This window comes from Salvelinus alpinus, chromosome 16 (genome assembly GCF_045679555.1).
Source record: "Salvelinus alpinus chromosome 16, SLU_Salpinus.1, whole genome shotgun sequence".
Taxonomy (NCBI): Eukaryota; Metazoa; Chordata; class Actinopteri; order Salmoniformes; family Salmonidae; genus Salvelinus; species Salvelinus alpinus.
In genome coordinates, this window is record NC_092101.1 from 24,530,178 (window position 1) to 24,556,701 (window position 26,524).

A 26,524-nucleotide genomic window follows, 5' to 3' on the forward strand; every position below is an offset into this window, starting at 1 on the left:
TTCAAGTAAAAATCATTATTTATTACCTTGTCAACGTCTTGACTATATTTCCTATTAATTTTGCAACTTATTTCATGTATGTTTTCATGGAAAACAAGGACATTTCTAAGTGACCCCAAACTTTTGATGTATGGTAGTATGTATGTATGTATGTATGTATGTATGTATGTATGTATGTATGTATGTATGTCCTGAGCTTTCTTATATTGGACAGACACTTCAAAACTTTATTCTTATTATACATTTTTTTACTGTATTTTTTGCCATTTATCAATGTGTTATTCAATGTGTTTCTATGGGCTATAGTAGTAAATGCCAAATTCAATATTTTATCAAATATCTATTTTTATACCTAAAGGGGTCCTAAAATTCTGAATCAAATGGCTAAATGATCCATGGTATGACCATTTCAAAGAAATTCCATATGGTAGCTTAGTCCTTCATGAGAATGCTGAAGTGTCCACAGAACATAAAGATGCTAATGATTTATTGATGATGTAATCCTAGAGGGCCTTGTGCTTCCCATTGAAGATCTTACTGCAGGTATCATCTAAATGTGGTGATAATAAGAATGGACAAAAGCATCCTCAAGAATGACAAATATGCCTCAGAATCTGATTCCTTTACAAACAGAAGGACAGCATAACTTGTGCTGTGTGACCGTTTAGCTAAATTACATTTCATAAACTCTCTCGAGGTTGTCAGTCTCAGTATGCACTCTCTAGTCCTCTTCCTCGCATCTGTACTGGCTCTCATCCAATCTTTTTTCAGTAATTGCCTCTTCCAAAACTTCCAGGGTCAATTGAAGCGCTTTGGTGTGCTTTTGTGTAAAAAATACACTGATTGTTCACAAATGACTTTGCAGCGTATTAACTCTCTGAAGGTGATAACAGCCCAAGTCAGAGACTAGAATGCAGAGGAAATACTGAGCAGCTTCTTCAGCTGTCTGAGAATGCACTGCTTCTTACTCCAGGAGCTGCTAACATTCCAACATCTGACTTTTAAGCAGCACCAATTAAATGTATTTTTAAAACCACTGCACTTATGACAATTAAAATAGCATCCTCAACCACTCTCCTCATAAAGACATCACAACAGTAAACAACAGTATATAAACAGAGTACGAGGTGACCAGTGTTCCATGACTCCATATACTGTATAGTCGTGGCCAAAAGTTTTGAGAATGACACAAATATTAATTTTCACAAAGTCTGCTGCCTCAGTTTGTATGATGGCAATTTGCATATACTCCAGAATGTTATGACGAGTGATCAGATGAATTACAATGAATTACAAATACCCTCTTTGCCATTCAAATGAACTGAATCCCTCCAAAACATTTCCACTGCATTTCAGCCCTGCCACAAAAGGACCAGCTGACATCATGTCAGTGATTCTCTCGTTAACACAGGTGTGAGTGTTGACGAGGACAAGGCTGGAGATCACTCTGTCATGCTGATTGAGTTCGAATAACAGACTGGAAGCTTCAAAAGGAGGGTGGTGCTTGGAATCATTGTTCTTCTTCTGTCATCCGTGGTTACCTGCAAGGAAACACGTGCCGTCATCATTGCTTTGCACAAAAAGGGCTTCACAGGCAAGGATATTGCTGATAGTAAGATTGCACCTAAATCAACCATTTATCGGATCATCAAGAACTTCAAGGAGAGCGGTTCAATTGTTGTGAAGAAGGCTTCAAGGCGCCCAAGAAAGTCCAGAAAACGCCAGGAGCGTCTCCTAAAGTTGATTCAGCTGCGGGATCGTGGCACCACCAGTACAGAGCTTGCTCAGGAATGGCAGCAGGCAGGTGTGAGTGCACCCGACGCACAGTGAGGCGAAGACTTTTGGAGGATGGCCTGGTGTCAAGAAGGGCAGCAAAGAAGCCACTTCTCTCCAGGATAAACATCAGGGACAGACTGATATTCTGCAAAAGGTACAGGGATTGGACTGCTGAGGACTGGGGTAAAGTCATTTTCTCTGATGAATCCCCTTTCCGATTGTTTGGGGCATCCGGAAAAAAGCTTGTCCGGAGAAAACAAGGTGAGCGCTACTGTCATGCCAACAGTAAAGCATCCTGAGACCATTCATGTGTGGGGTTGCTTCTCAGCCAAGGGAGTGGGCTCATTCACAATTTTGCCTAAGAACACAGCCAGAATGGTACCAACACATCCTCAGAGAGCAACTTCTCCCAGCCATCCAGGAACAGTTTGGTGACGAACAATGCCTTTTCCAGCATGATGGAGCAACGTGCCATACGGCAAAAGTGATAACTAAGTGGCTCGGGAACAAAACATCGATATTTTGGGTCCATGGCCAGGAAACTCCTCAGACCTTAATCCCATTGAGAACTTGTGGTCAATCCTCAAGAGGCGAGTGGACAAACAAAACCCCACAAATTCTGACAAACTCCAGGATGTGGCTCTGAAGTTAATTGGCAGCATGCCAGGGTGGATTGCAGAGGTCTTGAAAAAGAAGGGCAAATATTGACTCTTTGCATCAACTTCATGTAATTGTCAATAACAGCCTTTGACACTTATGAAATGCTTGTAATTATACTTCAGTATTCCATAGTAACATCTGACAAAAATATCTAAAGACACTGAAGCAGCAAACTTGAAAAATGTATATTTGTGTCATTCTCAAAACCTTTGGCCACGACTGTACATGGGGCATTAGTTTCAAGGTGCAGGGGTGAGTACTGGGAAGATTACTGGCTAGTGATGGCTGTTGAACAGTCTGATGGCCTGGTAATATAAGCTGTTTCTCAGTGTCTCGGTCCTGGCTCTGATGCACTGTACTGTCTCTGTCTGCTAGATGGTAGCAGAGTGAACAGACTGGGGCTCAGATGCTTAATGATCTTCTTGGCCTTCCTTTGACACAGAGTGCTGTAAATGTCCTGGAGGGCAAGCAGAGTGCCCTCCAAAGAGTCATGCGGTTGAGGCCTCTTCAACCTCAGGCGGCTGAGGCCTCTTCAACCTCAGGCGGCTGAAGAAATTCATCATGGCCCCTCACAAACTTCTACAGATGCACCATTGAGAGCATTCTGTCAGGCTGCATCACCGCCTGGTACGGCAACTGCACGCTGCACTGACGGTGTCAGTGAGGTGGGAACATTTCGGGTCCTCAGTGATGTGCACACCAGGGAATTTGAAGCTTTTGACCCTCGCCTCTGTGGCCCTGTTGATATGGATGGGGGCGTGCTCCCTCTTCTGGCTCCTGTAGTCCACGATCAGCTCCTTGGTTTTGTTGGCGTTGAGGGAAAGTTCATTTTCCTGGCCCTACTCCGCCAGGGCTCTAACCTCCTCCCTGTAGGCTGTCTCGTCATTGTTGGTAATCAGGCCTACCACTATATTGTGTCGTGGGCAAACTTAAGGATTGAGTTGGAGTCATGGGTGGCTAACTAAAATGGCTTCAAAACAAAGAAAACTTGGTTTTGCAGTTGGTTCAATGTCACTGGCATTCTCCCTGGACAATGATTTGGCATTCTAGAGGAGTCTGGTTGGCAGGTAAAGTTGTCCACCTGTGGATGCCATATGGGTCCACAAACTACCACCAATCTTCTGATTGGGCTGTCAAGTTTGAAGGAGATTTTGCGGCCTGTATTGAGCGTATTCTTCGTTTCTTTAGATCTGTGTTCTGTCCCTGTGCAGAATTCTTCCTGGTTATCAGGGGCTCTGTTATCATCAAATTGACAAAAGGCTCAATGCCAGTCATTTCAATGCCAGTGGTAATCCCTGCAGATTTGCCCAGGTGGCTCAAGGTGGATTCGATTGTGTGCCTTCTGTTGCACAGTCTGTCCTTCTGTCCTTCTCAGACAAGTCGTTTTATCTCGTAGTCTGTTTCCCCCAGGTGTTTGCTCACCTCTAGGAGGCTGGACATTTGCTCCTTTCAGCCTCCTTGCTGTGCAAAACACTCTTTCCGAACAGATGAATCTTCTCCAAAATAATTCAACATTGGGTTAGAGCTGAAGCTTTGATCTGAGGCTGGGATCATGGCAGATTTGGGGCACTGGTTTGTGTCTTGTTTGGGAACACAAATCGAGTGACTTTGAGCATCTTCACTACACGGCAACCATGTTGTTTGCCACAATGTGATCACAAGGACTCTCCAAAGATGTGCGGCTGGAAGAAAACATGGCAGAGATGTTTACCACAGTACTCATCTGGGCGCAAAGCAGACTGTTTATCCCCCCTTCTTCCTAAAGCAGCTTGCCTCCCTCCTGAGTCTGTCAGCCAATCTCGCTGCTGCATCTCTCTGACAACTGTATATTTCAAACAGATGGCTTTGCCAGCACAACCTACAACCCTTCCAATCCCTTCCCAATATTATTTTATTTGCATTTTGCCGAGGTTAATCCATAACCTGCTCCCGCCTCCTGTTTCTTTCTGTTCATGTAAATATTCAAGCATCAAAATGCAGTATACAGTATGTCACGTATACTCCCTCTCCGGCCTCTAGGTCATCAAGCTACTGATTATCCCGCACACTTGTCACCATAGTCAAGCGCACCAGCGCCTCATGACACTCACATGGACTCCATCACCTCCTTGATTATCTTCTCTATATCTGTCACTCCCCTTGGTTCTTTCCTCAGGTGTTATTGACTCTGTTTCATGTCAGTGCGTTGTTTGTGTTTCGTGTTTATTGTTTTGTTTATTTATTAAAACACTCACTCCCTGTACCTGCTTCCCGACTCTCAGCGCACTCGTTATAGTATACAATTTCCACCTCCAGAACAAAATTACATTTGAAAAGTGAGGGTGCCATTTGATGTTTGAATTGACTGTTGTGCTTCCAGACAATCATTTCCCGTGGTCTGTTAAAACGAGTTCCATAATTTCCTTCCCCAAACGCAAAAGCCTATTTATTTTGAAACCCATTAGAATTTATTCAGGGGGGGGGGGGGGTTTCGCTCAGGGAGCCATACAAGCTAGAACCGCCACTGCTTTGGTCTGATGATTCCAAATTAGATTTTTGGGTCTAACCGCTGTGTCTTTGTGAGACGCAGAGTCGGTAAACGGATGATCTCCGTATGTGTGGTTCCCACCGTGAAGCATGGAGGAGGAGGTGTGAAGGTGCTTTGCTGATGCAAGAGAACAAGTACAGAACAGTACCCGCAAAATACAAGTCTCAACGTCAACAGTGAAGAGGCGACTCGAGGATGCTGACCTTCTAGGCAGAGTTGCAAAGAAAAAGCTATATCTCAGACTGGCCAATAAAAAGAAAAGCTTAATATGGGCAGAACAACACAGACACTGGACAGAGGAACTCTGCCTAGGATGGCCAGCATCCTGGTGTCGCCTCTTCACTGTTGACGTTGAGACTGGTGTTTTGCGGGTACTATTGAATGAAGCTGCCAGTTGAGGACTTGTGAGGCGTCTGTTTCTCAAACTAGACAGTCTAATGTACTTGTCCTCTTGCTCAGTTGTGCACCGGGGCCTCCCACTCCTCTTTCTATTCTGGTTAGGGCCAGCTTGCGCTGTTCTGTGAAGGGTCTAGTACACAGCGTTGTACGAGATCTTCAGTTTATTGGCAATTTCTCGCATGGAATAGCCTTAATTTCTCAGAACAAGAATAGACTGATGAGTTTCAGAAGAAAGTTATTTGTTTCTGGCCATTTTGAGCCTGTAATCAAACCCACAAATGCTGATGCTCCAGATACTCAACTAGTCTAAAGAAGGACAGTTTTATTGCTTCTTTAATCAAAACAACAGTTTACAGCTGTGCTAACATAATTGCAAAAGGCTTTTCTCATGATCAATTAGCCTTTAAAAATGATCAACTTGGATTAGCTAACACAACGTGCCATTGGAACACAGGAGTGATGGTTGCTGGTAATGGGCCTCTGTAGGCCTATGTAGATGTTCCATTAAAAATCAGCCATTTCCAGGTACAATAGTCATTTACAACATTAACAATGTCCCTGCTGTATTTCTATCAATTTTATGTTATTTTAATGGACAATTTATTTTTGCTTTTCTTTCAAAAACAAGGATATTTCTAAGTGACCCCAAACTTTTGAATGGTAGTGTGTGTGTGTATGTACACACACACACAAGTACGTAACAAAAAAGCTGTAAAAACTGAAGAGGGGGTGTGCTGGATGGGCTAATAATATATATATTTGAAATATATAATATATAAAAGATGCATCGTAAAACACTTGTAAGAATAAGTTCCATCGCTATCGGGAAACCGGGCCCTGGTCTGTCAAGACGCGGTTCTTCATTCAACAATAAATAATTACATTTGGTACTTGATGCTCGCACAGCAATTAGTAAAAACTGTAAAAAATGTGATCACACCATCGCCATGACAGTTCCATTCTACTCAAGGACTCCATGACCTCTTCCACTTTACATCAACTCCAGCAGCTAATAGACATCAACTGACCAATTCTGAACCAGGCATCAGTGTGAACCCATGTCAACAGTGTGCCACAAAACTGTGTTAGCCCACTGAGCTACAGCCTAGACATGTGGCAGTGAGGCAACAACAGGCAGTGAGGCAACACTGCAAAACAGTACACTAATTAAAACACAAAAAATAACTAACCACATTAGTATTCATATATCGCCATTCTAACCATTTTCATATAAACAGCTTTACACAAAAGTGAAAATCAAGGCTATGGCCTTCAATGTTTTCATTAAATATGCATGTAGGCTTGGATTATAATAATTGTTTACCAAATGGAAACTACACTGGGCATAATTAATCTTTTAAAGATGCCAATACAGTACCTATGCCAACGTTTTCTATCCCCGACCATTCAATAAATGCCATTAATTTATTCAGCGAATAAAATAATGCATGCCCATATTGCTGATCACAACATTGCTTATGCCGACTCGGGTGTCAACAGAATCCCCAAGGTATTAAGCACCCATCTGAACGGAAACGGAGGAAGTAAGAGACAGATGGAGGGTGGGATGAGAAAGAGCGATAGAGAGAAACACTGTACTGTAGAGTAGGAACCCTGAATGAATCCTCAAATAGGGAAATGTGGAAAAGAGAGAAAGAGACAAGCCTTTGTTTTCCCAGAGAGAGTAGATAACAGGAGAGAGAAAGAGAGAAAGCAGCTGTCGATAGCACAGAGCGCCTCTGATTGGCTGTCCCAGAGGAACTACTTTGGGAAGCCGGTGTTGACCGGCCAGTTGATGGATCAGCCGTGGGCACGTGAGTGACGAGGGCCCCACTGATTGTGTTTACTCACAAGGTTTTGCCCTGCCCGATCAATCCCCAAACTGCACATTTGGCATTGAAATGACTGTGATACTCCAGACTGTAGTAACATGGTCATCATACTGTACACAAAGTGTTTATGCTGCTGTTTCCAGCTAGCTACTTCAGGAGGAAGCATGTTTGTTTTATTTGAATCCCTTTTCTTTTCCTCCTAAGGATTGAGTGTAAAAAGGTTTTGTGGAAAAAGGTTTTGTATTTCTTGTTAGTTAACCAAACATAATGATAAAGATAATGTGATTTAATGAAGGTTGTTTCATGTTAGACAGTTTCCAAAACATCAGAATCTGGAGCCGGATTTGCTGTGAATCCCATAATGGGAATGCATACATCATTATGATCATGCTACTGTACCATATGGATTTGTTTGTGTTTACAAACCATCTGTCATATTACAACTTGCATGAACAATCATAAATTAGCGAGTTTAAACATGAAAACATCTCCTTGTGTATACATTGAACAGTCCCACACGTTTGAATCAGCGAGGTCTTTCATCTAGAGGTGGGGCTAGAGACGCTATCTTAACGAGTCAACAAGGAGGAGTGTTAAAAACAGACCCTGAATCAGAGTGAAAGCAAGGCTGCAGAGTCCATTTATTTCTGCCAGCCTAGAGTAATGCTGTGAAAGATGCTGGGACTGAAGATGAGGCTTTGTGAGAGGGAAGAGGAGGGTGTCCATTCATTTTGAGGATGAGGACGACTTCGGGCCTCCACTGTCCTGGCCTGCAGATCATGGATCTGGTAAGGTCATTGGTGCTACTGCTGTCTCCTGCTGGGTTTCAGTGGGATGGACTTTGGCCTTGTCCGTCACCACTGTACCCCCTCCTTTGGCCCCTATTTTGACCCCTGCTTTGGGTCTTCCTCTGGCTTTCCCCTCCGCCCCCTGGACCCCGACCCTCTGCTTCCTACTGGCCCTCTGAGCCTTGTTCTTCAGATAGGTCTCCTCCAGTTGGAACAACAGATCCTCCAACATCCCCACCTGAGCAGAAAACAATTCAAAACACAAGAGAACAGAACAGGTTACAATGTGCTATAAGCAATAACTAACACTTTTCACGTGAAGAGCGATTTTCCAGAGGAGCGTGAGGTTATATAGATTGTGTGTTGCGAGCCAAGCCCAGCAGCTCAACCCCTCCTCTCCTCTGCCCCACCAGGGAAGTAATTCCCTGGTAGAGATGTAGGGTTTGGCCTGTACCTCCCTCATTCATTTGTGAGGTGAAGGCTTGGCGTGGGAATTTACTGTGCCCAGCCCGCGCTCATACCGGAGAAAGGGAGGAGGAGAAAGGGAGTGAAATATGAAAGTGAATGTATGATGAAGAGATGAATTTACAAAAGCCTATTTGGAGTACCGGGGAGAGATGGAGAGGGAGCACTCAAAGTGAGGCTGAGGTGAGAGCGAAGGAGAGAGAGTGGGGGAAATAAAAGAATGAAAGAAACTGAAAGAGAAACAGTGCGATAGAGGGGAGATACAATATAGAGAGACGGAAAGAGACAGGGTGAGAGAGGGATGTGTGTGTTGTGACTGACAGAGGAGCCAGTCTGATGGTGGAGGTGGTGGTGCTGGGGTGTCTGTTTCTATTAGTGGGATCTGAGACCCAACTCCACAGCCATACCCTGGGGATTCACCTAAACTCAGAGCAGGAGAAGTGGGGCTGAGACATTGACTGGTTCAACCCCATCCTGCACTTTCTCACCCTACATACACTCTCCACACTTCCCTACCATGCATCTTAGAACCTGGGACTCCATTTGAACAACAATTAGCCTCTCCATTGGTGTGTAGGCCGCATCTGCACCCCTTTCTATATGAAAACAGCAGCAACTTCAGAGGGCCCAGGGCTGACTGAGGTGGCTGTGCTATCTATCTATTTGTTTATTTGGATCCCAATTATATTTTGCAGAAGCAGCAGCTACTCTTCCTGGAGTCCAGGAAGTAACAAAACACTGATACACAAGAACAGTCACACAAATGTACGATATACAAACACAATACAACAAAAAAATGATGTGTGTGTTAGAGTATCTTTGTGTGTGTCTATGGAGGCTGCCATGCCATGCCCAAGGAGCTGAGCTGTGATATGACACCTGTCAAAGTGTCTATCAAACCTGTCAGCCCTCATCACCACGGTGACGGAGTGTTACCCTATCGACTGACACTCAATGTATTCAAACTAGCCCAGTCAATACAGCCCTTAAAACATTTAGTGACCTTTTCACTGTTCCTAAGTCAAATGAGTTTCTAAATCAATAAAAATGAAACTTTGTGGTGAGTCACAGTTTAGGACTACTTTGTAGTTTTGCTTTGTGTTGTTTGAGCACAGACTCCTGTACAAGCACTCACAGATGCACTGCTCTTAAGCTTTTCCATCTTTCCAGGGAGGGGTTGGAAATATTCTGAAGTTTGAGTAAAACACTACTGCGCTGCGGTGCATTCCACATTTCTTATAGATATTTTATGGAGCGGAAAACATAGATGCCGTCCGTCTGCCGGAGCTGGGGAAAGGGCAGTTATTTTTATGTAATTTATTTACAGCAAGGGCCAATGTCCTTATAATGAATGGCCAAAAACAAACAGGAAAACAATGTATAAGCAGGAAAACAATGTGTATGCAGACCTGTGTCAGAATCAAGTCGTCATTTCTATTTGTTAGTTAATGCCCTGCTGATTTATGCCAGTTGAAGAGAGCCGAAGGGGAAATTAACTTGCCACCTCTAATATTTCTCTAGGCGTCGAGTAGCCGCACTCAATAAATTATTGTGTTGAGAAAAGGTTGGTTGTCACTCTCAGGATATATGAAGCAAATACTGGCGTGCATTGATTATAGATTTTACAGGTCTGAGGATGGGAGATTTTATGACCTTATGCACTTTATAGAGTGGATGGGTGCATGTATGCTAGCACAGGCTAATTTGCGCATACAGTAACAGTACAAATGGCCCTTACATAAAATATTTGAGAGATGGCATGGCTGAATGGAGGATAAGGTAGCCTACATTGCTTGCAGTGCTTCCATTTTCTTCCACAGCCTTAAGGCCTTACATATCTTAGTTTAACAACTGATTTTAGACACAGTGCAGATAACTCAGCGAAAATTACACCCGCTACAATGACGGTAAATTACAATGTGAATTCAACATGCACAATAAATTCAGGGCGACTAACCAATAATATAGTCTTGAGTAAGAAAATGTGATGTTAGTTATCGTAAGTAAAGCTTGACCTTTCAGTGAAAATCAGTTAAATATCAAAATAGGGAAGTACTATAATGTCCCATTGAATAATTCAAGTAAATTACAACTATTACTCCATCCATTACATGTTTAAACATTGAAACAGAAACAGCTTGCCAGCCCAGCCCCTTCCTGCTCAGTTTGACAGACTCTGCATAGGAATGATGTATGGGTCAGATAGGGAGTGAAAAGACCCATCCACCAGCGCTGGGCTCAGCCTGTGGCAGTGGAATTTAAGGTGTGAGTATGTGTGTGTGTGTGTGTGTGTGAGATAAAGTATGTGTGTATGTCAATGTGTGTGCATGATTAATACAGCCCATCACTAACGGCTGTGGTCATGCTCCACTGGGTGTGAGATAGACTGACCCAGTGATGCACTGCACTGCCCTGCGTCAACCCCCCTCCCATACCCACCAGGCACCAGGAAACAACTCCACACATGACAGAGAGCATGGAAATGCAATCAGGGATATTGTAATGTGATTTATCTTTGATTTCCAGCTGTCCAACGAGGCTCCAGCCCTACAGGACTTGATGTTTATACGCTGATCTGCATTACAGTATCTCAGTAGCTTTACACTGGGTTTTGTTCTCAAGCCAAGTCTGTTTGCAGTACTACGTACCGTAGTGAGATGAAATGCCAAAGCCTCACTAATTAACAAAGAAAATAATTTGGTCTGAAAATGAAATGGGCCTCTCCCTCCTGGGAGCCATGCCATTTGAAAGTTCAGCAGGCATTGTTCATCTTAATAGAGGTGACAGGCGTGCCACAAGGATATCCCAAAGCAAAATATATATATTTTTTCCTGATTTGATATGTCAAATCATCATTTAGATTTTGTTGGAAGAATGCTAAGCGTGTGTTTGGAGGGTACAGTGTAGACGTTGGTATTTCCATCCCCTCGTCGCTCTCATTGTCATTTTCCTTTCTCTCTATTTACCTTTTGCATTTCATTCCACACACGTTCTCTATCAGTCCGCCTTCCTTCAAGGGTGTCCATGGTGTCTGCCATTAGAGCCTGCAGCTGTGGGCCCGAGATAAAGATTATCAGAGCGCAATTCACACACCAGCAATAACTTCTCTAAACACAGACTTAAAAGCTAATTAAAAAATCATTTGTCGGATGATTATTTTTACAACTCATTCCTCATACAATGAGGGCTGCCATCTTGTCTTTTTTCTACATGGAGAGAAGCCTGGATGCTGTGGCCTTTCACAGCAGCGGTGGGCTAGGGGAGACAATGTGGACAAATTGACAAACAGCACTCGTCCATCCAACAACCTCTCAGTCTCACATCAGAATTGAACATTCATCCATGTTTCTCAAATGTTACATTTCTAAGTGTTTAGGTAAAGTTTAGCCATTAACGCCAAAGTCTTAATGTTAGGCATTAACTCCGAATGGGTTAAGGTTTGGGACAGGCTTAAAACCAAAAAAAACTTTGTATTACTGAATTCAAATATGCAACCTTTGGAACCAGAGGCAGATGCTAATGCCCATCCACCATACCCGCGCACAATGCCCTAGCAAAACCAAAACCTACTTGAAGGTAACAGCGCTCACTGTTGCCCCTAGTGGCCGTTTTCCATGTCATCTCCCGACGACCTCAGACATGGATGGATGTCGAATACCGACCTGTATCACGGGTGACCTGCTTGCATCCATCAAGGTGCGTGGGAGGAGGTAATATACATGGGGCTGCACTTTGGAGCCCATTTATTTGCAGCACTAACCCTTAACCTATTTTTTTTATTTAACCTTTATTTAACCAGGTAGGCTAGTTGAGAACAAGTTCTCATTTGCAACTGCGACCTGGCCAAGATAAAGCATAGCAATTCGACACATACAACAACACAGAGTTACACATGGAATAAACAAAACATACAATCAATAATACAGTAGAAAAATAAGTCTATATACAATGTGAGCAAATGAGGTGAGATAAGCGAGGTAAAGGCAAAAAAAGGCCATGGTGGCGAGGTAAATACAATATAGCAAGTAAAATACTGGAATGGTAGATTTGCAGTGGAAGAATGTGCAAAGTACAAATAGAAATAATGGGGTGCAAAGGAGCAAAATACATAAATAAATACAGTAGGGGAAGAGGTAGTTGTTTGGGCTAAATTATAGATGGGCTATGTACAGGTGCAGTAATCTGTGAGCTGCTCTGACAGCTGGTGCTTTAAGCTAGTGAGGGAGTGTTTCCAGCTTCAGAGATTTTTGCAGTTCGTTCCAGTCATTGGCAGCAGAGAACTGGAAGGAAAAATTACCAAAGGAGGAATTGGCTTTGGGGGTGACCAGTGAGATATACCTGCTGGAGCGCGTGCTACGAGTGGGTGCTGCTATGGTGACCAGTGAGCTGAGATAAGGCGGGGCTTTACCTAGCAGAGACTTGTAGATAACCTGTAGCCAGTGGGTTTGGCGACGAGTATGAAGCAAGGGCCAACCAACGAGAGTGTACAGGTCGCAATGGTGGGTAGTGTATGGGGCTTTGGTGACAAAACAGATGGCACTGTGATAGACTGCATCCAGTTTGTTGAGTAGAGTGTTGGAGGCTATTTTATAGATGACATCACCGAAGTCGAGGATCGGTAGTATGGTCAGTTTTACGAGGGTATGTTTGGCAGCATGAGTGAAGGATGCTTTTTTTGCGATATAGGAAGCCGATTCTAGATTTAATTTTGGATTGGAGATGCTTAATGTGAGTCTGGAAGGAGCGTTTACAGTCTAACCAGACACCTAGGTATTTGTAGTTGTCCACGTATTCTAAGTCAGAGCCGTCCAGCATCACAGTGATCGGTTGAATAGCATGCATTTAAGAGCAATTGGAGGCCACGGAAGGAGTGTTATATGGCATTGAAGCTCGTTTGGAGGATTGTTAACACAGTGTCCAAAGAAGGGCCAGATGTATACAGAATGGTGTCGTCTGCGTAGAGGTGTATCAGAGAATCACCAGCAGCAAGAGCAACATCATTGATGTATACAGAGAAGAGAGTCGGCCCGAGGATTGAACCCTGTGGCACCCCCATAGAGACTGCCAGAGGTCCGGACAACAGGCCCTCCGATTTGACACACTGAACTCTATCAGAGAAGTAGTTGGTAAACCAGGCGAGGCAATCATTTGAGAAACCAAGGCTGTCGAGTCTGCCAATAAGAATGTGGTGATTGACAGAGTCGAAACCTTGGCCAGGTCGATGAATACGGCTGTGCAGTAATGTCTCTTATTGATGGCGGTTATGATGTCGTTTAGGACCTTGAGCGTGGCTGAGGTGCACCCATGACCTGCTCTGAAACCAGATTGCATAGCGGAGAAGGTTCGGTGGGATTCGAAATGGTCGGTAATCTGTTTGTTAACTTGGCTTTCGAAGACCTTAGAAAGACAGGGTAGGATAGATAACTTATGTCATGCAATAAAATGCAAATTAATTACTTAAAAATCATACAATGTGATTTTCTGGATTTTTGTTTTAGATTCCGTCTCTCACAGTTGAAGTGTACCTATGATAAAAATTACAGACCTCTACATGCTTTGTAAGTAGGAAAACCTGCAAAATCGGCAGTGTATCAAATACTTGTTCTCCCCACTGTAGGTCTAGCAGTTTGGGTCTAAATAAAGGTGAAATATATATATTTTTTTAAACTAACCCTTAACCTAACCCATACCCTTACCCCTTATTGTAAGCATAAGCATAACCCTTACTGTGAGCAAAAGCCTTTTCCCTTGTGGGGACCGGTGAAGTGCTGAAATTTCCCCATTAAGATAGTAAAACCAAAAACACACACACACACACACACACACACACACACACACACACACACACACACACACACACACACACACACACACACACACACACACACACACACACACACACACACACACACACACACACACACACACACACACAGGTGTGGCTGGCTGGTACACCTGCTTTCACAACACAAATACCTTTCCCCCTTCTATTTCTCCAGACACAGGACACTTTTCTGAGGGGCAATTCACCAACATGCAGCGTGTGTTCTGAATTATTAAATTTCCTGAAAGAGAGCGCTCGCCGGAAAAACTGTGTTTTTTTTGGTCTCCGGCCGGACATCCACTGAAGACACAGAGAACTCTATAGTTCAGTTGGTAGAGCATGGCGCTTCCAACGCCAGAATAGTGGGTTCGATTCCCAGGATCACCCGCATGTAAAATGTATCCACGCATGACTGTAAGTTGCTTTGGATAAAAGAGTCTGCTAAACAGCATATATTTGAACTAAAGGCAGAGCAGCTCCCAGTACTGAGTGACTGTGCCAAAATATCCACTAAAAGAGCTGGGTATTTAAACTGATTCACTGACAGAAATATAATTATTTTGGACATGTGTTTTTCTCCTTGCCTGTTGAAAGGAGGCACATCGTCATATCGTCATGACTCCAGTGTATGCGACAGCCGACCCCTTTACTGTACTGTAATATCTGTGGTAGTAGAAGCTGTCATGGCTGTTGTTGTCTAAACAAACATGGCCCCTCTCTCCTGGTCTCTATTCATGGTAGATTTGGTTGCAATATCACAGCCACTGTGCGGCTCTATTCTAGTAAAGAGGCAATTATAGAGCTTCAGCAGCACAGGACACGGTATACCTGAATGAGACTTGCATACACCACCTCTTCCATTTCTGTTTCCCTATTCCCTCCTGTTATCTACTCTCTCTGGGAAAGCAAAGGTCTCTCTCTCTCTCCTATCCTATACTTTTTTTTGCCCGTGTGCTGTTAAAGTGCTCCTAGATAACACCACCTCAGGCCTAGGAGAGACCTCTTATCCACCCCTGTACCGCCTCTGATATTACCAGAGTGATGTTGAGGTCGCTGCGTCCTGTTGTGTGTCAGTGCACAGAGAATGAGTCAGTACTAGGTAGGCATTTCAAAGTTTGGCCAGAGACTGTTGGTTGCTTACCAGTGAGGTATCTGCGTGGCTGAGGTCCTGCAGGTAGGGGGCGACAGCGAGCTCAGCCAGCGCCTGGTGGAGGATGACGGTCTGCTCCCTGCTCCGTTGGATCTGTCCCAGGTAGCCAGCATACTGCAGCCTCTCCACAAGCCCAGACCCTGGGGAAAAACCTGCCTGTTGTCTTGGAACGAACACAGCATGTGAGAAACAAGGAAACATGTGAAGAATAAAACTTGTAAACCACCCCCCCTTCTCTCTCTTTTCACTCGGCCCTGTTGATCACTAATCACACATTTTTCAAACAGCTGAAGTTGGAAGATTACATACACCTTAGCCAAATACATTTAAACTCAGTTTTTCACAATTCCTGACATTTATTCCTAGTAAAAATGCCATATATTAGGTCAGTTAGGATCACTACCTTATTTTAAGAATGTGAAATGTCTGAATAATAGTAGAATTATAGAATTATATAGAAATAATAATAAAGGCATTATATAGAAAAAATAATAAAGGCATTGCCTTTAAATTGTTTAACTTGGGTCAAACTTGTCAGGTGGTCTTCCACAAGCTTCCCACAACAAGTTGGCTGAATTTTGGCCCATTCCTCCTGAGAGAGCTGGTGTAACTGAGTCAGGTTTGTAGGCATCCTTGCTCACACATGCTTTTTCAGTTCTGCCCACAAAATTTATATGGGATTGAGGTCAGGGCTCTGTGATGGCAACTCCAATATCTTGACTTTGTTGTCCTTAAGCCGTTTTGCCACAACTTTGGAAGTATGCTTGGGGTCATTGTCCATTTGGAAGACCCATTTGCAACCAAGCTTTAACTTCCTGACTGATGTCTTGAGATGTTGCTTCAATATAGCCACATAATTTTCTCATGATACCATCTATTTTGTGAAGTACACCAGTCCCCCCTGCAGCAAAGCACCCCCACAACATGATGCTGCCACCCCCGTGCTTCACGGTTGGGATGGTGTTCTTCGGCTTGCAAGCCTCCCCCTTTTTCCTCCAAACATAACGATGGTCATTATGGCCAAACAGTTCCATTTTACATTTACATTTACATTTAAGTCATTTAACAGACGCTTTTATTCATCAGACCAGAGGACATTTCTCCAAAAAGTACGATCTTTGTCCCCATGTGCAGTTGCAAACCGTAGTCTGGCTTTATGGCGGTTTGGAGCAGTGGCTTCTTCCTTGGTGAGCGGCCTTTCAAGTTAGGTAGACATAGGACTCGTTTTACTGTGCATATAGATACTTTAGTACCTGTTTCCTCCAGCAACTTCAAAAGGTATTTTGCTGTTGTTCAGGGATTGCGTACTATTGTTTGTACAGATGAACATGACACCTTCAGGCATTTGGAAATTCCTCCCAAGGATGAACCAGACTTGTGGAGGTCTACAATTTTTTTCTGAAGTCTTGGCTGATTTCTTTTGATTTTCCCATGATGTCAAGCAAAGAGGCACTGAGTTTGAAGGTAGGCCTTGAAATGCATCCACAGATACACTTCCAATTGACTCGAATGATGTCAATTAGCCTATCAGAAGCTTCTAAAGCCATGACATAATTTTCTGGAATTTTCCAAGCTGTTTAAAGGCACAGTCAACCCACTGGAATTGTGATACAGTGAACTATAAGTGAAATAATCTGTCTGTAAACAATTGTTGGAAAAATTACTTGTGTCATGCACAAAGTAGATGTCCTAACCGACTTGCCAAAACTATAGTTTGTTAACAACACATTTGTGGAGTGGTTGAAAAACGAGTTTTAATGACTCCAACCTAAGTCTATGTAAACTTCCGACTTCAATATGTCACTGTCACACTGTGCAGTTGTCTGTAGCGGTTCATTATACCTTTGAATTTTCAAGCGACAACAGTGGGGTGGTGAAACGGGGATTGCTGGCCACTATACGGTCTACTACAAAACATTGAACAACAAATGAGCATAGATCGTCAGCAGGATTAGCATTTTGCTGAGTTTTGGAGTATTGACAGCTGTTAACACAGTTCCATAAGGACTAGTGTCAAAGGTCCTTCCTCCAGTGGTATCTAATCTAAGTAGCTGGCGCTTCCTGAAGCGATCCATCACTGAAGATATCTTTTGGCATATCTCCCGTTGTGTTCTTTCTCCACCCGCTGGAACCTGACAAAGTGCCCAGGCCCTTTTATTCCAAGGCAACAAAAGGCTGAAAATCATGTTGAAAAATTGTGATTTTCTTTTTGTGGGACAACGGCCCACCTCTACCCCTCCTCTCGCAGACCTCAAGGTTTTGTTTGTCCTGGCCTGCCTCCCTTCTTGGTTTACTTTCAACATCCCAACGAGGGAAAAAACAACACATTCCTTTTCAATCTATGCTGTTTTGTTTTGCTCCCCCTGAATATTTCATATAATAATTTTTTTGTACTACTTCCTCCTACCCTTCGCATGCAATGTTTGGGATGCTACAGAGCAGAGCAGTACAAGGCAAACAGTGCAGCAATAGAGTTTGATTTTTATTGTAATTATGTACAGTATTGAAATTAGTTAAGTGTTGCTGGTTAAACTATGCAAATTATCAAATTGTTGGTGCCTACTGTAAAATATTTGAATCTACATCTCTATATGTTAGCATACTGTTCCTATATGAGGAGTTTAACCCAGACCCAGAACATAAACAGATGTATTTCATGAACAAATATTTTAAAATACTACATCTAAAGTAGCAGACGTGAAAAACCCATCCCCATTTTAAAATGAAACAATTTAGCATTGCGCGCTTCACAGCTCTACCAAATACATGAAGCACACATCAAATAATTGTACACTAATTGTTGGAGGGTGTTCAAGCTGCATTTGTCTAGATGCATCGCAACATAATAGGATTTCCTTGAGCCTTCTCAGCTGCAGAGTGACTAATTTAATAACCATTGTGTCTCTGCATCTCATAGAGCCGGTGTTACAGATGGAATTACAATTATGATGCTTCTGAAATCGACAGCCAGAGCTGTGCTGTGTGGCTCCAAATGAAATCTCCTCTTTAGTTTGCATTGTCCATCTTAAGAGAAAAAAGGGTCAGTGATCAACCAGTTGAATTATTGAGAGCAGCGGGAGGAGAGCAAGTTCGTCGGTGACAGGGCTGTCTATGTGGTGGCGAGGAGTCCGCTTGACCTGCAGCCATGCTGCCAGGGGCCACGGGGGAGAGCAGCATGTGTGTGTTTCTCTCGCTCTGTGCGTGTATCTCTCTCTCTCTGTGTGTGTCTCCATGTCTGTGTGTGTGTGTGAAAGTGTGTGCATGCGTGCGTGTGTGTAATTCGATTGTGTGACTCCCTCAGGCCACATGCTGCTTAGTAAACCCGAGACAGGATCGAGACACAGCACACCAATCAGGGAACTGGCCTGGCCTGCACTGCAAGAAACGAGCACTATATTTACTAGGGACAAGCACATTTTAACAACAACAACAACGACAGTGCAAACAACTTCCCCACAAAGTCTTTGTTACAAGCCACTCTGAAGCTCCATGCTACTTCATTCATTACTGCTCATTCCCTTTCAAAACACACACCTTAATTCATTACTGAATATCCGTACAACTAATGGCTATAGTACACACGTGAGTAGAAAGGGGTGTGTATGGATGTGTGTGTGTGTGGTTCTCTTCAGGTAAGCAAGAGAGAGCTGCAATGAGTTAATTAATTTCTTGCAGATAAGAGGACACCACATTATCATTTTGAAAAAACAATCAATAGTTCCTCTCATATCTCAAAGAGATGAGCCTTGTGTACATTTAGTTCTGCTCTCCACATAACCTGTACTTTCCTTTGACATGTTTCTATGGTCTTCCTCTTTATAAGGATTATTAAAATAACAACAAAAGACATCAAGGACACCACAGTCCTCCTAGAAATCATCTTCATTATGGAAATGCTGTCTTTGAAAATGTAGTAATTATGATCCACATTATGTCCTGATAACGAGCTAAAATAAATGACCATTGCTGCTTGATTACAGAACATTTTCTTACTCCACCAATTCCAGGGATTTTAGGAAATAAGTGGGTATACTACTGCCACATTAAATTACAAACTATGTATGAACTGTTATCGTGGTACAAAATATGAGAGAAAGCGTTTGAAATTAAGATACAGTTACTGTGATGCATCTGAACAAACGTTGCTTAAAGAATATGACAGACAGTTCTGACTTAATAGGCTCTTACTAGTGCTGCCTAGCCGTCTGTTAACGCTGCTGCCTAGCCGTCTGGTAACGCTGCTGCCTAGCCGTCTGGTAACGCTGCTGCCTAGCCGTCTGGTAACGCTGCTGCCTAGCCGTCTGGTAACGCTGCTGCCTAGCCGTCTGGTAACGCTGCTGCCTAGCCGTCTGGTAACGCTGCTGCCTAGCCGTCTGTTAACGCTGCTGCCTAGCCGTCTGGTAACGCTGCTGCCTAGCCGTCTGGTAACGCTGCTGCCTAGCCGTCTGTTAACGCTGCTGCCTAGCCGTCTGTTAACGCTGCTGCCTAGCCGTCTGGTAACGCTGCTGCCTAGCCGTCTGTTAACGCTGCTGCCTAGCCGTCTGGTAACGCTGCTGCCTAGCCGTCTGTTAACGCTGCTGCCTAGCCGTCTGGTAACGCTGCTGCCTAGCCGTCTGTTAACGCTGCTGCCTAGCCGTCTGGTAACGCTGCTGCCTAGCCGTCTGGTAACGCTGCTGCCTAGCCGTCTGTTAACGCTGCTGCCTAGCCGTCTGGTAACGCTGCTGCCTAGCCGTCTGGTAACGCTGCTGCCTAGCCGTCTGTTAACGCTGCTGCCTAGCCGTCTGTTAACGCTGCTGCCTAGCCGTCTGTTAACGCTGCTGCCTAGCCGTCTGGTAACGCTGCTGCCTAGCCGTCTGTTAACGCTGCTGCCTAGCCGTCTGTTAACGCTGCTGCCTAGCCGTCTGGTAACGCTGCTGCCTAGCCGTCTGTTAACGCTGCTGCCTAGCCGTCTGTTAACGCTGCTGCCTAGCCGTCTGTTAACGCTGCTGCCTAGCCGTCTGTTAACGCTGCTGCCTAGCCGTCTGGTAACGCTGCTGCCTAGCCGTCTGGTAACGCTGCTGCCTAGCCGTCTGGTAACGCTGCTGCCTAGCCGTCTGTTAACGCTGCTGCCTAGCCGTCTGTTAACGCTGCTGCCTAGCCGTCTGTTAACGCTGCTGCCTAGCCGTCTGTTAACGCTGCTGCCTAGCCGTCTGGTAACGCTGCTGCCTAGCCGTCTGGTAACGCTGCTGCCTAGCCGTCTGTTAACGCTGCTGCCTAGCCGTCTGGTAACGCTGCTGCCTAGCCGTCTGGTAACGCTGCTGCCTAGCCGTCTGGTAACGCTGCTGCCTAGCCGTCTGTTAACGCTGCTGCCTAGCCGTCTGGTAACGCTGCTGCCTAGCCGTCTGTTAACGCTGCTGCCTAGCCGTCTGTTAACGCTGCTGCCTAGCCGTCTGTTAACGCTGCTGCCTAGCCGTCTGGTAACGCTGCTGCCTAGCCGTCTGTTAACGCTGCTGCCTAGCCGTCTGTTAACGCTGCTGCCTAGCCGTCTGTTAACGCTGCTGCCTAGCCGTCTGGTAACGCTGCTGCCTAGCCGTCTGTTAACGCTGCTGCCTAGCCGTCTGTTAACGCTGCTGCCTAGCCGTCTGTTAACGCTGCTGCCTAGCCGTCTGTTAACGCTGCTGCCTAGCCGTCTGTTAACGCTGCTGCCTAGCCGTCTGTTAACGCTGCTGCCTAGCCGTCTGGTAACGCTGCTGCCTAGCCGTCTGGTAACGCTGCTGCCTAGCCGTCTGTTAACGCTGCTGCCTAGCCGTCTGTTAACGCTGCTGCCTAGCCGTCTGGTAACGCTGCTGCCTAGCCGTCTGTTAACGCTGCTGCCTAGCCGTCTGTTAACGCTGCTGCCTAGCCGTCTGTTAACGCTGCTGCCTAGCCGTCTGTTAACGCTGCTGCCTAGCCGTCTGGTAACGCTGCTGCCTAGCCGTCTGTTAACGCTGCTGCCTAGCCGTCTGTTAACGCTGCTGCCTAGCCGTCTGGTAACGCTGCTGCCTAGCCGTCTGTTAACGCTGCTGCCTAGCCGTCTGTTAACGCTGCTGCCTAGCCGTCTGTTAACGCTGCTGCCTAGCCGTCTGGTAACGCTGCTGCCTAGCCGTCTGGTAACGCTGCTGCCTAGCCGTCTGGTAACGCTGCTGCCTAGCCGTCTGGTAACGCTGCTGCCTAGCCGCCTGGTAACGCTGCTGCCTAGCCGTCTGGTAACGCTGCTGCCTAGCCGTCTGGTAACGCTGCTGCCTAGCCGTCTGGTAACGCTGCTGCCTAGCCGTCTGGTAACGCTGCTGCCTAGCCGTCTGTTAACGCTGCTGCCTAGCCGTCTGTTAACGCTGCTGCCTAGCCGTCTGTTAACGCTGCTGCCTAGCCGTCTGTTAACGCTGCTGCCTAGCCGTCTGGTAACGCTGCTGCCTAGCCATCTGGTAACGCTGCTGCCTAGCCGTCTGTTAACGCTGCTGCCTAGCCGTCTGGTAACGCTGCTGCCGTCTCTTACAAAGTCACAGGGAAATGAGTGCATATCAACCTACCCACGACCAAGGCGTGATGACCTTCACACCATCCTGCCTGTTCTTAACAAGAGGAGAGGGTAATTGACAGATAACACACGTGGTGCACAGTGGGGCGTCAGCTAGCCTAGTGGTTAGAGCGTTGGACTAGTAACCGATAGGTTGCAAGATCGAATCCCCGAGCTGACAAGGTAAAAATCTGTTGTTCTACCACTGAACAAGGCAGTTAACCCACTGTTCTTCGGCTGTCATTGAAAATAAGAATTTGTTCTTAACTGACTTGCATAAATACAGGTAAAATAAACAGTGACGCTCAGTCAGTCAGCACATTTTGTTTACCAGTACAGCACCACTCTTTTTAGTAGAGCTTAAGGACCGAATATGACCTATCGTTCTGTCAATTATGGTTGCTTTGTTTTCCTCCACTCAAAGCATGTAAACGTATACCCACAGCTAGTTTGGTGCACTTAATAAAATCTAAGACTGGTAGGATCCTCCTGCTGAACGTGTCACACACCCGCTCCATGTCCTCTGGGCTACTGGAGCTGAATGAGGCTCTGGGTCCTGAACAAACAAAGAAATAAACATACAATCAACATCCACAGACTCAGCTTTAAACTCAAACTTACTTTAGCACAAATAAATTACAGCTAATCAACACTACGGTTTGCTAATCAATGCAGGATTGATGGTGTGTCTGGTTCTGTGTTTGTGACTCACACAGAGCAGCAGCAGCACACACGCACACTGCAGTGGTGACATCCCCTTATGGTGAGCTCAGCAGCCACCCCCCCTGCGCCAGCGGCAAATGACTGATGGCTTAACAGACCCATGCAGTGCCCATGTCTTTGATACATTACACAAAGGCATCGATTTCCCCCCTGCCTACCCCCAACCCTTTTAACAGAGCAGACGACTACAGCACAGCTGACCTCCTCAGCTCTGTCTGTGCGCTCCTCTACCGAGGAACTGAACAAGCCAACAAAGATAGATAGAAAGTCAGTCAGTCAGTCAGTCAGTCAGTCAGTCAGTCAGTCTATATAATCTTTGTTAGTGCAGAGCAGTCAGTTCTACAACATCTCTCCTGTATGCTCTTTCTAGACCAGTGGTTCCCAATCCACAAGGGGTACCTAAGAAGACTCATGAGACCATAGGCCTACTGGTAAAATGTACATGAGGGGGTACTTCAGGGGCACTCCAGCAAGGGCAAAATTCTGTTGGTGGTACAGTAACCAAAACAAGTTGGGAACCACTGCTGTGGACCATATGAAGTGTCATGTAAATGCATAATACAGAAGCTAGATTACTGTTCCATTTCAACAGTGTCAATATTTCACCTCCCCTGCCCCCCTTGACGTAATGATTGCAAGATGACTGGGGTCAAATGACAAATCCACTAATTCCAAAATTGACTAGCTGACTAATGTAATGAACTGAAAGCCTGTGGTCCATTTTCCTACCATCATCCAACCTAGTGTTCTAAGCCTGCAGTACTGTGGTATGCAACAACCCTGCTTGAATAGTCGCTAATAAATATGAAATGTCTCTCGGCAGCATTGCTGTTTGTTCATTCTGAGAAGTGTGTGTCTGTTTTAGAGAAAGTATGTGGGATCTCTTTGGTGTCGTGAGTATGAAGGTGCTGTGAGAACACAGAGCTGACAGTGTGACGTGATCACCAGGTCAAGGGTTAGGTGACAGTCATACCACTCTGTGTGATGTCAAGGGGGTTCAGTGACTTGGAACTGTCTGCATACTTCAATATTCTACATCATCTGCAACCACTTCAGAAAACAACTCTATCGACTCTCTCAGTTCTCAGAGTTACACGTCCATAATAAAACAAGCATGCTTCAACAGATGTACAAACTCCAACATTTTAAAACCGTTTTACAAACTGAAAAGGCATACATGAGTTAAGAGTTGGTAAGTATTGCAGTAGCCCGGGACAATAAAATCAGTGACTACAGCTGCTAGCAACAAACTTCTGTGTTGTGTGTGTGCCAGCAGTGTCACGCGTCAGTGAGATGTACAGTATCTGTACCTGTAAAAGAGGGGCAGGTCCTGCTGGTGAGTTTGCTGAGGAAGCTGCCGTCCTGTCCCCTCCTGAAGCCCAGGGTGAGGACGTATTTCTGCTGGGTGGACGGGGGATTGCTCCAGTCTGTGGTCTGGGGCAGCAGGTGACCTCCACTGGGGTCTGGGGGACAGGCAGAGAGGAACAGGAGGGCTGGGTAATTAACATGAATCTTAATCTATTTATTTATTAGGTGAATTTCATCAATGACAGTGTACATCAAAGACATACAGTACATCTCAGAAGTGAGAAGTGATACGTTGCACCACATTTAGCTAACAGCTCATTCCTCTCAAATCAATAGAATCCAATCAGTCTTTTTAGTATATGACCAATATAATGCACAGTATGTGTGAGAGACAGACTTGGGTACGTTGATTCTTCTTGAGTCTGTTGATTGCTATTCTCACAATGCTGACATACAAGTAGTGTCTTTATGTCTTGTAATGTTCTACAGGCCAATTCACCCGTAAATATTACATTCAAAACCACACACAAATGTCAGCCCTTTCATATGTTACTGCCTGTATGCATAGTGTACCATAAATGCGTAAAAATTGGGAAATTGCCTTTTTCATCCCCCGAGGCAGTTGACAGAAGCCACAGCAGGGGATGATGTGTTCTCCATGGAATTCCAATGATTGGATTACAACTAGGCTGCATCCCAAATGGCAATCTATTTCCTATTTAGTATAATACTTTTGTTGACAGTTCATAGGGAATAGGGACCCTACATAGGGAGTTGGGTGCCATTGGAATTGGGTAGCCTACTGTATTACCAGTGTCCCCCACAATGGCTGCTTTGCTCCCAAACCAGGTCACTCATTTGGGTTGGTTTCATGGCATTGCTGACCCTTGGGTCAAAGTTACATTAATGCTATTAGCCTTAAAAGGATTCACCCCAGACAGACACTCACCCTCAGAGTGGTGATGGATGGATGATGGGTTCCCTGCTGTGTCTATGAATTCAGAGTTTCCATGGTGAATGTACAACACAAAAAAGCAATACCCTTCAGCAAGACTCACTGAGTCTTATAATAGTAATACTGTAGCCTAGACTTCTGGAGAAACTCAAGTGAATGTTCCTCTTTCCTCTCTCAGTGTGTGTGTGTGTGTGTGTCTCTCTCCCTCCCCTGTGTGGTGGTGTTATTGATGAGGCTGGTCCAGAGAGCACTCCCCTCTCCTCTCTGACCACTGACCTGTGTCACCGGGGGTTACTGGTCTGGCTTGTTATCCTGGCTGGGTGGAAGCAAAGAACTGAGCACAAGTCTAACTTTAATCAAGGCCTTCAGAGATCCTCAGCCCTTTTCGTCCACTGTCTCTGGGTACTACCCTTCCCTTCCCTCCTCCTCCTTCCCCTCTTCTCTCCTCCCCTCTTCCAACCATTCCTGCTGATGACCTTCCTGGACACTACAGCTCATGCCTCACCCCATGGCAGTTTGAGAAATCGGACCTGTCCGCGGACACATGCAACATTCAGAGCACATGTCTCAGTGTAGAGGGTAATTAAAGTGAGTCTCCAGAGGTTTTGTATTATTTCAGCCAGTAGTTTTGAAAGTAGTGCTCCCTGAAAATGTTGCACGATCGTGAACTATGTCATCCAGTTCGAATATGTTAAGTCCTGCATTTGAAAAAATATATATAAATGTTTTTTTGCAATACGTATAATACGTTAACGAATTCCAATTCATACAATATGTTACGAATTTGTAAGTGCTTAAGATCATGGACTGCATCTTTAAGAGTTAATGGAACAGCACTTCTCAAATTGGAACACACTTGCATGGGGAGGTAACAGACAGCCCATGGTGGGGTAACCAGCTAATGTGGCTAAACCACAGTAGAGGGCAGCTTATTTGATCTAGACAGGGGTCTGTAGATATGCATTTGTTTTCGATAGGAGGGCATGGTGGAAAGATGAGGCAGGGCAGGCTAATTGAGGCACTGGCAGTGTGTGTGTTTGACCCCTGCTAGTCTGAGCTGCAGGCTGACAGTGAGGAGAACAGGCTATACAGTATAGCCTCCTGCTGAGAGGAAGATGTGGGGGAGAACCATGTTCATCTCACTCACTTCTTCTACTGGAGGGAGCTCTATCATTTCTAAAGGATGAATCTCATAGAGATGAGAGTCTATTCCTCGCTCCCATTCCCCCTGGTCTATATTCCATACCTGTGAACAGGTAGTCTGTGAACGCAGTGTGCTGTTTCCTGAAGGTCTCCTCAGCCTTGGCGATGCAATCCCCCACGGAGTCCCCAGCAGAGCACGGGGTGTACATGACAGAGAAACCATCCTCCATGGTGATCGCCTCGTCCAACAGAGCCTGGGATTGTGGAGTCGTGTGAGGCAGGGAAGAGAGTAAGAGAGGACCATTGTTATCTAATTTCCTTATTTTTTTAATATTTAACCCTTATTTTACCAGGTAAATTGACTGAGAACACATTCTCATTTATAGCAACAACCTGAGGAATAGTTACAGGGGAGAGGAGATGAATGAGCCAATTGTAAGCT

At 45.0% G+C, this 26,524-nt stretch overlaps 1 protein-coding gene across 1 annotated transcript in view; it reads right to left on the reverse strand.

The window, feature by feature from the left end:
• Positions 1 to 6,743: 6,743 nt before the first annotated feature.
• LOC139540602 (spermatogenesis-associated protein 16-like) overlaps positions 6,744 to 26,524 on the reverse strand; it is a 54,547-nt gene continuing 34,766 nt past the window's right edge. The window contains exons 6-11 of the mRNA XM_071344424.1: positions 26,186 to 26,336; positions 23,987 to 24,139; positions 22,357 to 22,509; positions 15,413 to 15,681; positions 11,414 to 11,497; positions 6,744 to 8,220 (exon numbers count right to left, since the gene is read on the reverse strand). Of these exons, the coding sequence (XP_071200525.1) occupies positions 7,972 to 8,220; positions 11,414 to 11,497; positions 15,413 to 15,681; positions 22,357 to 22,509; positions 23,987 to 24,139; positions 26,186 to 26,336 (1,059 nt within the window). The 3' untranslated portion in view covers positions 6,744 to 7,971. The remainder of the gene's footprint in view (positions 8,221 to 11,413; positions 11,498 to 15,412; positions 15,682 to 22,356; positions 22,510 to 23,986; positions 24,140 to 26,185; positions 26,337 to 26,524) is intronic.